Genomic DNA, 14760 nt, shown 5'->3' on the forward strand with positions numbered 1-14760 from the left:
GCTTATGCACTTGCACGGAGATACGCATGTCTGAACAAAATTGATGAGAAGGACGCAGCAAAACGGGTAGGCCGCTATGTTGTAAAGGTTACTGGGCACTTTCGTAGCTCAGGCAAGGCTCTCAAAGCACTTTCCAAGAGGTACTTAAGATGTTTAACATGCCACTGAACTCGGTAGTCATTTCATGATTTTACAGATAAGAAAAAATGAGACATACAGGTGAAGAGAAATGATTCACACAAGATCACAAAGCAGATAAGTAGCAGAGGTAGAACTAGAACCAAGGAGCCTTGCCTGCTGCAGCCATTACAATTCACTTCTCACTCAGCCAGTGGTGCTCACTCCACATCTGTTCTCCAATCTATACCCAATACTGCCATAAAGCCTTTCCAACGTGTACTCTGAATTCTCTCTCCTATTCTCAGACTGCTTTACACCTAGCTGTTGAAAAGAACCAGCATCTGATGGCCAGTGACCTGATTTCCCTGGGAGCCAACATCAATGAACAGGACAGTTTGGGGAAAACACCACTCCATCTCTGTGCAGAGAATGGATACTTGAGAGTTTTGGAAGTAAGTAGATCTTTAAGTAGAGACTCCGTTTTATTATACGCTCATATAAACAGACTTTATTCTTGCATCTTAGAAGAGTCACGTGAATGCCCCCCACCAAACAGCTGTCTTTCTGTACATGAAAACTGATGTTGATGTGACATGGTTACATTGCCACCAGCAATGAAATGAAGTCTCTCAGACTCATTGTTCTGGTGTATTGTGGCAGTGCCTAAACCACAGTTAACACCCACCCTCTGTCTTTATTTCAGGTTCTGAGAAACTGCAAGGCAGAGGGCCTGCAAGTGGAAGTGAACGCACCTGATCATTATGGTAAGAGATGCAGCCTTAGCTATGACTGAAGGCTCGAGATTCTGGCTTTAATCTAGGATGAATCATTTTAAACTCCAGACATTAAACGCCCAGGATGAAGGCTTGAGCTGAATGTCATATTTTGTTAGGATCAATGTTAACAAAGCCAACATAACCAAGCAATAGACATGATGTGTCAGGTATCTGGTCCTCAACCTTCAGTTGACATCGCTCTGCTTCTTCATGTTCAGGTTTAACCCCATTACATTGTGCAGCACGTGCTCACACTGTCTTAATGGTGGAGTCCCAAAGAAACGACATCACCACCGATGCAAGGAGGTTTCTCAAGTTGCGCAGAGATCAAATTCTTGAGGGAATCAGCTGCTTACTACAAATGGGTGCAGACCATGGCCTGCAGGTGAGTCTAAGACCTCGGCATGTTTGTTAAGCCCCCAGATTTGTTTGTTTTGCTTAATTGTAGATTCTGCCCTCTTTCCTATTTGAGTTGGTCTAGTAAAATATATTGGATTTACCCAAAGAACCTTGTCTCCCTCTTTCCTAGATACTGAAATCCTATCAAACTGCCACTTCCTATTTAAAAGCCCAAGAGAATCATGAGCTGATGCTTTTCCTGCAGTCTCACAGCCACATGAGGCAGGACTTTTCTCAAGAGGTAATACCGTTTGGAGACTGATCATGTTACATCCACTATAGAATTGGCATCCCATGAGAAAAACACCATAATTTAAGCTAGAAGTGAATACAAACATTGCAGTGGATGTTCCTGGCTCTGACCTGGCTCAGCAGGTGCAGGAGATCATGCTAAAGAGAGGCAAAGGGGTAGCTTTATTCACCTTTGCACCTTCCCTGTTCTGGGTGGCTGGAGGGGTTTACAGCATTTTAATGAGAAAGTGGGATGCTAAGGTGCTGCTCCAGCAGTCACCGCAGGGCACAGCTTGAAGAGACTGATCCAAGCAGTGGTTCTGCTCTTGTGCTGGTAAGGGGTCAGCATAGACTAACTTATGCACTTGCATCAGAAGTCAGCTCGGCTGACTAAGTGGCTTCTATGGCCTGCCTGCTGCTGTGCAGTTCAGTTACTCCTAACAACTTTATAAACAACAAAATGCCAACAGCTACTTAGGACCTTGACCATGCACAGGGTCGAAGTCCAAGGGCAAAATCCTGCCCTGTTAGAGCCAACAGGACTCCTGTCAGTAACGGCAGTAAAGCTGGAATTTCACCAATGCTTTTATTGGCATCTTGTCCAAGGCTGAGCAGATCATTGGCATTAATAGTTCTCCCACCCTCTTTCCAACTACCTTATATATGGAATTTGCCTGATAAGAGTCTCCTGGGAATCTAAGAGCCCAGCAAGAAGCTAATAGCAATGGAGTTGTTATTCACCACACATTTAGGTGTAAGAGCATTGCAAGGGTTATCCTAGTGCTCCTTTTATTTGTACTATTGAGATGGGTGGGGGAGGAGAAGCCACGCGGCATGACAGTAAAATGATTCATTTCAAGCTGGCCCCTGCTGTCATGTTACACACTGCTAAGCATGTTGCCAAAGGAGAGGAATCTCAGCCCTGCATGTCAGGACCTGTACATTCCTCATCAGGACCCTTGTGCCCTGTGGAAAATGCCTGACTGTTTGAAATCCTTCATTTTTTGCAGGGCTGCAGCTTGCTGAGCAGCCTGAGAGGAATGACCTGTCCAGATCTACCAGAAGAAGTTTCTGAGCTTCTTCCCACTTTAAACACATGCTCACAGATGTTTGATAAAAAAGGTATGTTATGATTAGCAGTTTGTGCTGCATAGCTGCAGGCTTCCTAGCCAGAAGGTCATAAAAGGTAGCAGTTACCTTATGACTTGATCTAGGGCCATTTGAATTCAAGGGAAAGATGCTCAGTGCCATCAAGAGACTTTGGACTAGGCCACACATTCTGAATGGGTCACAGATTCACAGAAGTTTAGGGCCGGAAGGGACATTGTGAGATCATTGGGTCTAGCCCCCCTGCTCTGGGCCTGAACACAAATAACTGGGAGGGTCCTAAAATCCTGTTACTTGCAGGATTTACCCTAAGCCAAGCAGAAGAGTAGTGCACTCAAACATTTGGCATTGGAAATGATATTGAATTGAATGTTTTGTTTGTTTATTGCCTTCTAGGGAAATGCTGCTAAGGCTCATTATCCCCCTCTCATGGTGGTGAGAGGCAGCTGTTGCTGAAGAACAGCAGAGAACAGACAGTAATAGTCTTTGAATTTGTCATAGCTTGTGCTACTGATGAAGACACCTCCTCAGTAGAGGCTAATAGTAGGGGAGAGGGAAAAACCCTCAAGCTAAATTTGTTCTGAGAGACATCTAATGTCAGATACCCCAGTCAATGTAAAGCAACCTGATTTTCTTTAATGATGCTGAGCACCTGGCTGCCACTGACAAAGCAGCTGTAAGCGCTCTGCACTTTGAAAACAGGCCATTTCTGCATTGATGCCTACTTTTGAAGATACTGCCCTATGTCCCTGGCATACAATCCCAAAAGTGCCAGGGCAAGATCATCTCCTATGGAAGACACTTGATTTTCAGAAGTGCAGACCGCCTGCTGTAATGCTGGAAGTCTCTGGGTGCTACAAGCTCTTAAGGACTGAGCCATAGTGCTGCCATTGTTTATCAAGTTTTCCCCTCCAGTTTAGCTTTAAATTTCTCCAAGAATGGAGTAAGTCACAGATTTTTAATAGCATTCCCTAAAAGAAAAAAAGAAATCCTATAACTGAGCATGTGTTTTCAGCTAAGGCCAAGCTTTTTATTTATACAATCAGAGTTTGAACACAACAATAGAGTGTAACTAGTCTGGAACAGGAAACTAAAATTTTAAAAAATTGTAAACTACCGGGAATCATGCATTAGGGGGGAAAAAGTCTCTTTCACATACTGTATATATGATTAAATATTTCATCAAGTCAGTTTAGAAAGAAAAAATATATATAATATATGCATATTGGAGTGACGCTAACAAATTTCTAATGATTCTTCAACAGAAAATTTCAGAGATTTGGTAACTACTTTCCCCGAACCTTAATTCCTGGTTTCAGGTATAGTGTCACTTTATTGTAAATTCTGATTGTGAATTAACTGGTTTCTATGAAACTTCCTTGTTTGCTACATCTGGAGCAATCTATAAAACTCACAGAAGAAGTTATTGAATAGACGATTTGCAGGTACCTCCTATCATAATACATGGGAGGGGTTTTTGTGTGTAATCGTGGTAGGATCAGGTTCACAGATAATGAAGACTCAAAATGTCATTTTTATTATTACTTTCATGTTGTTGCCATTCACGTGTCTTATTCCTCATCCAAGTATTAAGCTCTAGGAGCTATTGTGCATAGAACTGATCCAAACTCCTTTGAAAATAACAAGTAGAAATATTTTCCAACTTCCTTCAACAGGCTTGAATGAGATGCTCAATGTCTTGCAACTTAATCAACTCAGCGGTGCTCTTCTATATAGCTTTGTTTTTTTATATTCCTCCAGAGTAAGGAAGAGTCCAAATAAAAATGCTAAGCTCTCCAACTATCATATATGATATGTAGTCATATGACTACATATCATTTCTATGTTAAATAAACATCATCAAGTCTATTTAAAATAACTGTATACTATCATTTGCATAAACTAGCTATACAAGTTGATTAATATCTGCTGCCTGGTTTCTGTATGTATCCTCAATGTTTTAATGTTAACTGGAGGTCTCCCCTTTTCTCCCCCTACCTTTTATGCAAACTAACACTATTTTCCTTACTTTTAATTTTATTCTATCCATCTTTTTTGTTGCTTGCATTTTAACTGTCCCAAATGAAGGATGTCAGGAGCCATTTCACAGGCTCAAGGACAGAAAACCTTAGCCGACCTATGAAATTAGGATTTCTAGATATCTGTAATATACTTTACAATTTCAGCTACCTTTCTTAAAGGAAAGATCATGATGAATCTTATCATATGCATTTTCGAGACCATTATGTGCACCTCTCAATTTTTGTATAGGGAGTAACGGTACCTTATGCATGATGGAATTCTGTAGTATTGGATCATTTTATTTAACTCAGAAATGAGATTTTCAGACCAGATCCACTGTCCACTTGAGGTAGTGGAAAGAGTATAGCCATCTATGGTGAACATTAGGTAAAGGCTCTAGCAGATTCCAGAATATGATGGATGGTGGGAGGAGGAGGAAGAATACAAATGAAACAATCATTTGGTACAAGTGATCACTAGTATAAGTTTAAAACAAACAAACAAACACCAACCCACATCAGTTGTATGGTGAACTTCACTACTTGCATTTCCATCTGTAAGTGAATTAAGATATACAAAAAATAGAATCCATTTGTTTTTACTTTCATGGAGTTGTTTAAATGAGAGCAGAACTTTAAATGTATAACTTGAAATTCAGTTTTGAGGATATTTAATAGCAATAAGGATAAATATAAGATTTATAACTCTCAGGCTGTATTTTTTGTAAACCAGGAAATGAAAACTCTTTAAAATATGCACCAAATTGTTTCACTATTTCTTACCATCGATAAAGATTTAATTTTACGTGTTATTGACTTGGTTACCAATTGATATTAGTGCTGCATTACATTACAAATTAAGAGATAGTCAAGAGCTAAACAGTGCATAAAATGCTCTTTTCTACCTGGTTACACTCAGCATTGTAATAATGGGTGAGGAGGTCAATGCCAGCTTTACCAACGGTGGAAAGCAAAAGCAAGAGCGTGAGTGCTCCAGACTCCAAGCTAGCACTAGGCCAATCAACATTTGTGCGGCTTACAGCATCAAGTGCAACAAGGGCCTCTTTTCCCAGTTTGCATGTGGATGTCAACCAGTTCTAAATAGAGGAATGTGTTTCTAACATATTTACATTTGAAGACTATAAGTTAAACCTCCAGCTATGAAGCAGGATCTCAGCATGCTTCTATTATTCTTCACCAGTCTTTGACCCAATAGATTCCTAAGGCATACAACATCAATGCAAGAGAACTGTTCCTTTTGAAGACATTTCCACACCACCCTTACCTCTTACCCCTTCCCCTCCCACTTAAGATATAATTTATAAAATGGTCTAAGAAGTCAGTAGCTGTACGTTTGAAACCGATCTGGGACTCCAGAAGACAGAGCCAATAAGAAAGTTTCTTCACCCCTGCCTTCACCTGCCCTGCCAGGAACCAACTTGGTTTAGAGCGCCTTTGGTTTAGAGCACACACCAACCACAGACACTTCCTCAGCCTGACAAAGGGTACTTATACCCAAAACCTTGCTAGAAAAATGTTTCCAACTCTTTGAGTTAGTGTAATAAAAAAAAAAACCAGATTTACCCAAAGAACCTTGTCTGCCCATGTCCTTAGACCAACGTGGCTACAACCTACACCTCTTTGAATGGGAATGGTCTTTCGCAAGAGATATTCAGCAATTCTGCACCAGCTTATCTGATGCTTTCTATATTTTAAAAATCCAATCAAGCATTGCATCAATCACACCTCATTAAGATAGGGGACACACAAGGATTACTTCTGCCTTGCCACCACTTATAGGATAGAACATGTGTACTGGTCAGACCACCAGTTGAAAGACTGGGGGGTGGGAGGGGAGGGGGAAATGCTGTATGGCATTGAGAAAGCAGAGGCAGTTTGAGGTGACAATATTATCCTGACCAGGATTGCTAATTGGACAGAACTCTTCAGTTAAATGTCCTGATTGCATCAGAAATTAGTTACAGGCTTTTTGTTTTGTTTTGTCTTGTTTAGAGTAAAAGGCTTTTGTTCTACAATTTATCATAAAGAATTCACCCTTTGGCAAAGGAGTTCCCCTTGCACCTCACTTGGTGCTGATTCAGTACTGGCTCAGAAGCTGCCACTTGTTGAATCAGCTAAAGTTAACACAGTCTCACCTATGATTTTATTTGGGGGGAGGGAAGAGAAGCATTTGCAGTGTAGGCACAGTTCATCAAGACATGCACATAATTTTTATTTTAAAGGCAACATTAACTGATCAACTTTATAAACACATGCACTCTCACACACATATACATCTCTATATAAATCTCCCTGTCTGGGAAATGCAATCATGAATGCTCCTTTTGGAGCCTTCCCTCAGCCAAGTCACTTATCAAGTAGGTTTTACAATAGTTCCTGTAGCTTTCCTGAGCTAAACTGAGGATTTCTATCTGGAAGTCCCAAGCTGGTTCCTCACTGGTATAGATTCCAGTATCTGAGTATGCTAACTATTCCTCTTGTCTTTGGGCAGTAGCACCAGTGCTTGGGCTGTGTGCAGTTTTTCCCACTTTTATGAATAAAATGTAGAAACACCTTTAGGTAACAGTGGCTCAAGGACATTAGATAAGCCCAGTTAGCAAGGGCATTTTGACCCAGGCTCTTTGTCCCCATAATGAATAGATAACATGCCCTTTTTTTAAAGGAGTTGCCTTCAAGGAATGAAAATTCCCCACCTGGAAAAGAAATGTATGAATTCCTTGCAATTTAAATGGCTGTGGCCAATCTTCATTCAAATGTCATAAGAAGTATGATCACCGGGTAATAAAAAACTACCCATTTATCAGGTGTGGCACATTTCTGAGTGTGTCGTTATAAATGTGTCCTAATTGTGGCATTGCCTATTTTTGGAAACGGTCAACCTTGCTAGTAGAAGACATTATGCCACATCAGCTGCAAGAATACGGGAAGGCAGGGTTTCTTGAGTTGTAATTCCTGATCTGACATGGCAGGAAGTTGCAACTACAGTGCATGTTGATGTAGCCAAGCTAGCTTTAAAGCTATCCAGTGCTGGTGCCACAAATAGTGCAGCCACAGCAACATGGGCTTCCACATGGGATGCAGCACTCTACCATCTCTTTCCTGCCTATGCAGGGGGTCGGACTCGATGATCTATTGAGGTCCCTTCCGACCCTAACATCTATGAATCTATGAATAAGTGGACTAAGTGCTCATTGCAGCAGTGTCCAGCCCTGCTGCTCAACACTAGCTACCCGGTGTATACCAACAGCAATGTGCCTGAGCTAGGATTAAACAAGTAACAGTCATGCCTTTGGACTACACAATAGACACACCCTTAAATGCACCAGTCTGCTTCTCACTACCTTCCATTTCCCCCTCTAAAATAGGGAGGTTATTTACTGACAAGCACAGCATAATCGGATTAAATGCAGTCCTTTGGAGGTTTTTAAAAAAAAAAAAAAAAAAAGCACTGTTCGCATTCCACCAGCATGTCTCATCCTCTTTAAGGGCATATAGGAGCCCTGCATTTGAATCAGTACAGAAAGACAGAGCAGCTCGATCAGATCTGATGCTTCAAATGCCTCTCAGGGACATTTTGGATCAGGAGGAAGCCTGTTTCGAAACTGTTGCCATGCATGTTGTGGCTTGAAGAAAGGCATAGTGATTGCTGCAGTTTGTGCAAAATCTGTGTGTCCTGACAGAGCAGGACTAGTACATACTGGACATATTTGTATTCAGAGACTGTCGAGGTGTCTGTCCCCGAGCAGTGTAAACTTAAAAAAAAAAAAAAAAGCCAAAGCAGTAATTACAACAGTGCTCTTGAGCTTGCAGCATTTTCTAGTAATTAGGGATAATTTTCTAACCCTCACCCCCCTTTTCAGGTTTTTTATAGGACGAGTTATAGTTTGCATTTAGTACTCAGTCTTTTCTTATGAAAGCAATGTTCTAAGGTTGTCTAGGCCTGTGCAAGAGCTGAAGACACTTGTGGATGGGGTCAGTAAGGGTTTCTGCTGGGTTCACAAAAGGAAGAAAACTTTCCTACCAACTCAAAGAAACAGAGTAGAAATTGCTTCAGACCTTCTGCTACATACCACAGCTATCCCTGCAAATACTAGTCCTCCCACTGCTCGGTATAGTGGAGAGGATGCCAGAGACTGGTGTAGACCAAGTCCTGTACCTAGAGAGGAATCCCCCGATGAGGAGATCTAGCCAGCAAACAGAGGGGACTGATCTCAGCAGAGAATCCAGATTCCTTTCTTCCTTAGAAATATATTTTAAAAATACACATATATCCTGGAGACCATTATTGCCAAGTACACAGAGTTGCTGGCACAAGGTAGTGCAAGGCAGAACAGCTGGGCCAAAACAAACAGCATCTCCCTGTCCCAAAAATCTTCACTTGAAAGCCCATAAAATATTGTCTCCTACAGAGATGACAGCAAATGCACATGGTTATGCTACAATTGTGGTTACCAGCAAGCAAGCAAATAAAAAAAATAGCGCCCTACTGAGAAACACAGAGTATTTACTTTTCCAGAGGGAAGAGGCTTCATTAATTTAGTGAGCCTTCTGCACCCCAGCTTGACAGAGCCATGGTAATACAAGCCTCTCCAGCCCTTTGAAGATGATAACCAGCTGCTCTCATTCAGCCAGAAAAGGCTGAAAGAAGCAGCCTTTAACAGAGCATCTCCTCCTCCTTCCTTCTTCCAGCCCTGCAAACAGGTCTGTGAGCTGGGCTTCATTGCAGGGGGGTTAAGGAACCAAGCAAAGGCCAAGGAGAGGCCAAGGTCTTGGCTAATTCAGATTCTTTTGGAACTGCCTCACCTGTCAAACTTCAGTTTCGATTAGAAGGGCTTGGAAACCAATGACTCCATTTAAGCGAAGTACATGTCTGTGGGTGTGCTGCACGGGCTAGCTGAAACGGACACAGAGAATGCAATCAATTTGCAGAAGGCCTCCAAGGTGACACCTACTTTTCTGATACCTTTGGGCTAGGGACAGAAATTACACATAAACCAGCGTAAGTGATGAGAAACTAGTTCAAATGTGTAACACAACAAAGTTCAGTGCACATAAACCACTTTCAAAATGGCCAGAACTGGTTGAAGATAAACCTGGATGGATGTAGTATCAGACTAAACTGATTTACGTTCGAACGGTTTATTGAACTTTTGTCCCAGATCCCTTCCAGATGCTCACAGTCCCCTAGCATCCCAGGATGCTTTGTACCTCTTCCACAAAACCTGACCCTCCTCCCTCAAGCAGGGTGGGTGGGCTAGCCTTGGCCCAAGCTGTCTACTCCAGCCAAGCAGGGAGGCATGCGCTAGCACTCCCCAGCTTCTGGCCTGGGCCACTGCAAGCTTGGTGGATGCATTTCCAGAATCAGAAGCGAATGTCTGTTCACTGGCTTATTGGTTCGATCTACACAGCTTAGACTAAACTGTAAAGATCGAATCAATTCAGCCTTGGGCTTTTTGACTCTCTACTTAGCCTTGAGGAGCAAGAGACACGGGGAAGACAGACTCTTTGACCCAAATCAGAGAGTAGGTCTCCCTGGGTTGCAATAGTGGCTATGACCGGAAGTGCCCTACCATGGGCATGCAGTCCCATGCATACATACAGACTCGCAGAGAGTTGTAATGTAGTGTTGGCAAGCCGGTCAATTGACTGCATATTTTTGACTGGTCAAAGATCAGTCAAATATTACAGATAGGCTTGTGCAGAGCATTACTAACCGGTCAGTTTGGCGCAACGTTCATAGCAAGAACCAAAATAGGTTGAAAACAAAAACTGCTGGGAAGACTGCAACCGTATATCACAATCCAAGGTTAATGAAAAACATTTCAGGCAAAGATGAATGTTTTTCAAGTGTGTTTTCTACTTGTGACTCAAAAGAAAGCGACAGTGAAAAGATTGGAAGTCAAAAGGAAGATGACATCAACTCAAAAAAGAAGAAAACAGACTAAGAGCGAAAATAAATTTAACTTTTATAACAACAAAACATATTTAAGGGTTTTTTATACTTTCGTTTCTACAAAAAGTATACTTTCAATTTTATGAGGACTTAACTTTTTTTGTAGTTTTCTTGACAGAAACATGACTAAACATTTTTGACATGTTTGTTAATGCAAAATCTGTGCTTTTTCTGCATTTAATTGTAAAATAAATATATTATTTCAACATTACATAATAAATGACTGCTTTTTAAAATATAAATAGACAAAAATATTATTTGTATGTGACAATTTTGGACAATTTTGGACCAGCCAATTGACAAAACTTTATTTGATCATTCAAATACCCTATTCTAATTCATTGCTTCTACGCACACACCAGAGACCCACTGGCCTTTTCCCTTTACATTTCCCACAAGCTTTGCTCAGAAGGAGCATATCATGTGGCTTCGTTCCAGAGCATTCAGGATGCAGTCCCAGGTAAACCAACTCAGGGCCTACGACACAGAGCAGGGAGTCCAAGTTAAACGTCTCACATCCCTTTTGCGGAGTTTACCAACACAGATAAGCAGATTAAACACCATAGCCCTGGACTGAGCAATATCCTGCCTTTTTTCACCCCGTCACTGTACTCTCTCAAAACAGAGGGAAGGAGGCTGTGGCATGAGAGGCTTGGGGAGCATTGGCCAGTGCAAGGGTATTGTTACCTTCCACGCTGTTTGTGATCCCAGAGAGACTAAAATTAGTTCTTCCCACCTCAGACCCTTGTCACAGTCAGCTTTGAGACAGACATCCTCCTCTATTGCCTTTGTTTCAAAGGCAGCACCTTGGGGCTCACTTTTACTCAGGATCCAATTCCTGAGATGCATCTCAGACCTCAGTCGTGCCCTAGACCTTGTTGCACTGTTTCAGCAAGGAGAAGTCCGTCTGGGCAATGCCAGCCCTTGTGTTTTTGTGATGTCTTTCTAAGATGGATGTGAATCACCATCTTATAAAGTCTTTATGGAGCTTTTGTAGCCCTCACCTTTTTAAGGTAGACTGCAATGATACTAAAATGCCAAGTTCAAGTTTCAAGCAAAGTCAAAGACAGCTGGGAGTGCAGACTGTGTGACCTTGCCCAAGCATTCATAAGTGATATTAGACCTAAGAACAGGAAAGTGTGCAAGTGTCAGTCAGTATAAACCTTTGGGTCCCTTCCACTGTTGTGCAACTGGAATCAGACCTCTGTTGCACACTCACAGCCAGCTTGTGGACTCCTTAGTAACAGTCATTTGTAACAGGCACTCACATGAGTCATCAACTGCTCACCTCTAGCACGGAGATTCACAACCTGCCACTTACACTACACTGGACTGGAAAAGTTTTGTAGAATCACACCAAGCCACTTAAAAAAAAAAAGTGCATAGCTCCCTGAATTTGTCATGATTAATTCACCCCTTGCATCACAAGGGCTGAGGTTCATATACCCTATGAACCTCCCTCTGGTCTCTAGTTAAAGCTTCACTAGAAATGAGGAGATAAAAGAAACTCTATACTCCTTTCCTCAGCCTGTTGGAAAAGACACACTTTTAATCATGCAAGAAATGCATGGCTAGGAGTGGCATTGCCCATGTGCTTGTTTGCTGAAAGACCCTAAAAACTCAGCTCCAGAGACATATTATACTTGGATTTACACACACTGGGCTTGAGTATATTGACAGCTTCTGAGGAGCAATTATTGGATGTCTGTAGGTGTACATATCTGAGTCACAGGTAATACAACCTTTTGCTTTCACTGGAATCATTACTCACCCATAAGGGCAGTCATTCCTCCGATAGGATGTCAATAAACCGCTTCTGCGGAACAGCGCCATTCTAACAGCTCAGAGCCAAACACGCTGTCTCCTAGGCCGAGGCACGTACGTTGTTAAAAGTCCAGCCCAAAGATATTTACACACCCCAGGGAATTGGTTTAAATACCAAGCTTTCATTTTCCCTGTTATTGTAGGGAAGCCTCAAGCGATGTATTCAACTCTCATAAAAAGACAAATCATGGCTGCCTATGTTATGGATGAAATAAAACCCCTCTGTTTTATTGATCCAGGACAAATCATGTACCAACACATCCCAAACAACCAAAACACCCCAAAGTCACAATTCAACTAGATTTTTTTTTAAAATCAGCCTCCAGGGTTGTAACATCCAAAGCTCAGATCTTTACTACCCCAAAATGCAAGTGCTGCAAATCAAGGACTTCCACTATTTGGGCTGACCCCCCCACAACTGAGAAGTTTCTCATCTGAGCTGTTTCCTTCCCTACTTGCCCTAGATTTTGCTTTTCCTCATCCAGCAGCACCTGAGCTTTTTGGATAGCATGTGTAATTGGACCCTGGCTTTTCTGTCTGATTGTTACAGCAACCCAAATGGTTCCCAGGTGACAGCAGTCAGGTGCCCACTTGATTTGCTGAAAGAAAGCAAGGAAATAATCAGAGCAGAAGCAAGCTGCCATGTAAATTAACATAAAGCATCAGAGTGGGAAAGAGAGAAAGATAAAATGGCATTTCATGCTTTGCTTGTATCACGTTCATTCATTCCTGCCATGAGCAACTTAAGAGTTTCAACAAGTACAGGAATCCACTGTGATGGGGAGAAAATGGCATTTAGGAGGCTTGCTTTTGGGAACTGGCTTATAGGTAAAGTAGATCTGTAGTAGAATAATGATCCAGGGCAACGGCAAGGGTTAATTGATTTCTAAAAACCTGGTTGTCACACAGTTTCACAGCCTTCAGGGCAGACAGGAATAGACACACAGACTGGGAAGTTGTAGGCATGTACCACACTGTTCCACAACATGAGATAAGGTGGCTCCAGCTTGCAGTGCCCAAGTGCAGAGCCCTTGAGATTCCCAGTTTTGGGGAACAGACCAAATTAGGAGAAGCCTAGGAAAGTCAAAATTAGGATGTGTGCATGTAATGGGCTTGTGAAACAAAGGACTGTGCTGATGGGACAGAACCTGGACAGCATGACAACCACAGAAAGACCAGTCAGTAATGTCCATAGATAAAGAGCCATCAGGAGTGGAAAATAAAACATGTGACAGGGGTCTCATGCCAGCCTACCCACCTGTCCCTATGGGGTGGTCTGCCCAGTCTTTCCTAGCTGCTCCTGCTTCAGCTTAGCCAGGCAGTGTTTCTGCCTAGGCTGCTAGCAGCAAACTGCTATGCTCATAAAGGCAGCCAGTGTTTTTAAATGGCTGCTGCAATCAAGCACCTGCTGGATGCTTGGCTCAGCCCTTAAAGCAGCAGACAGTATCACTGCAAGTGCACTCTCACAGTACAAAAGAAGGAATTTCAGAGCAACAAGGGGACTGTGGCACTGTAGGCATATTATCAACCCGTCTCATCCACCCCACGGGGAGGGCCTTGGCCTCCGACTGGCTGCTGACATCTGACAGTCAAGAGAGAATCTCTGAGTGAAGCTCGCATCCTGGCCAGACACACCTTGACTCTGATGACAGCCCTAGAACTGGTAGATATAGAATTGCTTCCATTATTATTATCTGCTATCATGTATCAATAAAATTTGCCTCTAATTGAATGGAAAGGTCATGGTCGGTCTGAGCATTTGGGTCTGCCCAGAACAAGGTATCTGGGACATAAATCCAGTGCCAACACCCTTTACCACACTAATCCTCATTTCTCCCTTGCTACACATAGGCAAGGACTGTTACACTGAGAAAGGTTTCTCTGTATTTTGAGATATTATCAGCTATGGTATTGCACAAAATATTCAGCAGTGCAAAACAGGCAAGCAGTGTATTATAATGATGATCCTGAATCTATAATATAATTGTAAATAGTCATGTATATTTAGGGCCAGATTATGACTTGGATCACAGTCCCAGCTGGAGGGTTGGGGGGGTAAGAGTTTCCCTTCCATTTCTATATGGGCTGCCCAGATGTTGGGTCCAGCACACAGGACTAAAGAAAGTTATGGATCTACCTAGTCTTTTCTCCAGAGTGGTTAGGTAGATATCAGCTCTAACTCCTCCTCCCTCCCTCCCTGGTCAGTAAAGCTGGGTCAGAGAAGCAGTAACCAATTCACTGCTGCCCTCAGCCAGAGACAGATCAATTCCCTCCTGGCGAAACCAGGGAAACCAGAATTACAAAGTGC

At 42.3% G+C, this 14760-nt stretch overlaps 1 protein-coding gene across 1 annotated transcript in view; it reads left to right on the forward strand.

Annotated features, from left to right (window-relative positions):
* Window positions 1-3288, forward strand: part of LOC112550773 (NF-kappa-B inhibitor zeta-like) — a 10376-nt gene extending 7088 nt beyond the window's left edge. The window contains 7 exon segments of the mRNA XM_025207630.1: window positions 1-66; window positions 426-572; window positions 824-884; window positions 1115-1281; window positions 1426-1536; window positions 2537-2648; window positions 3030-3288. The exon segment at window positions 1-66 is cut by the window's left edge and continues 30 nt beyond it. Coding sequence (XP_025063415.1) covers window positions 1-66; window positions 426-572; window positions 824-884; window positions 1115-1281; window positions 1426-1536; window positions 2537-2648; window positions 3030-3043 — 678 coding nt within the window. The 3' untranslated portion in view covers window positions 3044-3288.
* The last annotated feature ends 11472 nt before the right edge of the window (window positions 3289-14760 follow it).

This window comes from Alligator sinensis, unplaced genomic scaffold, assembly GCF_000455745.1.
Source record: "Alligator sinensis unplaced genomic scaffold, ASM45574v1 scaffold1241_1, whole genome shotgun sequence".
NCBI classification, from domain to species: domain Eukaryota; kingdom Metazoa; phylum Chordata; order Crocodylia; family Alligatoridae; genus Alligator; species Alligator sinensis.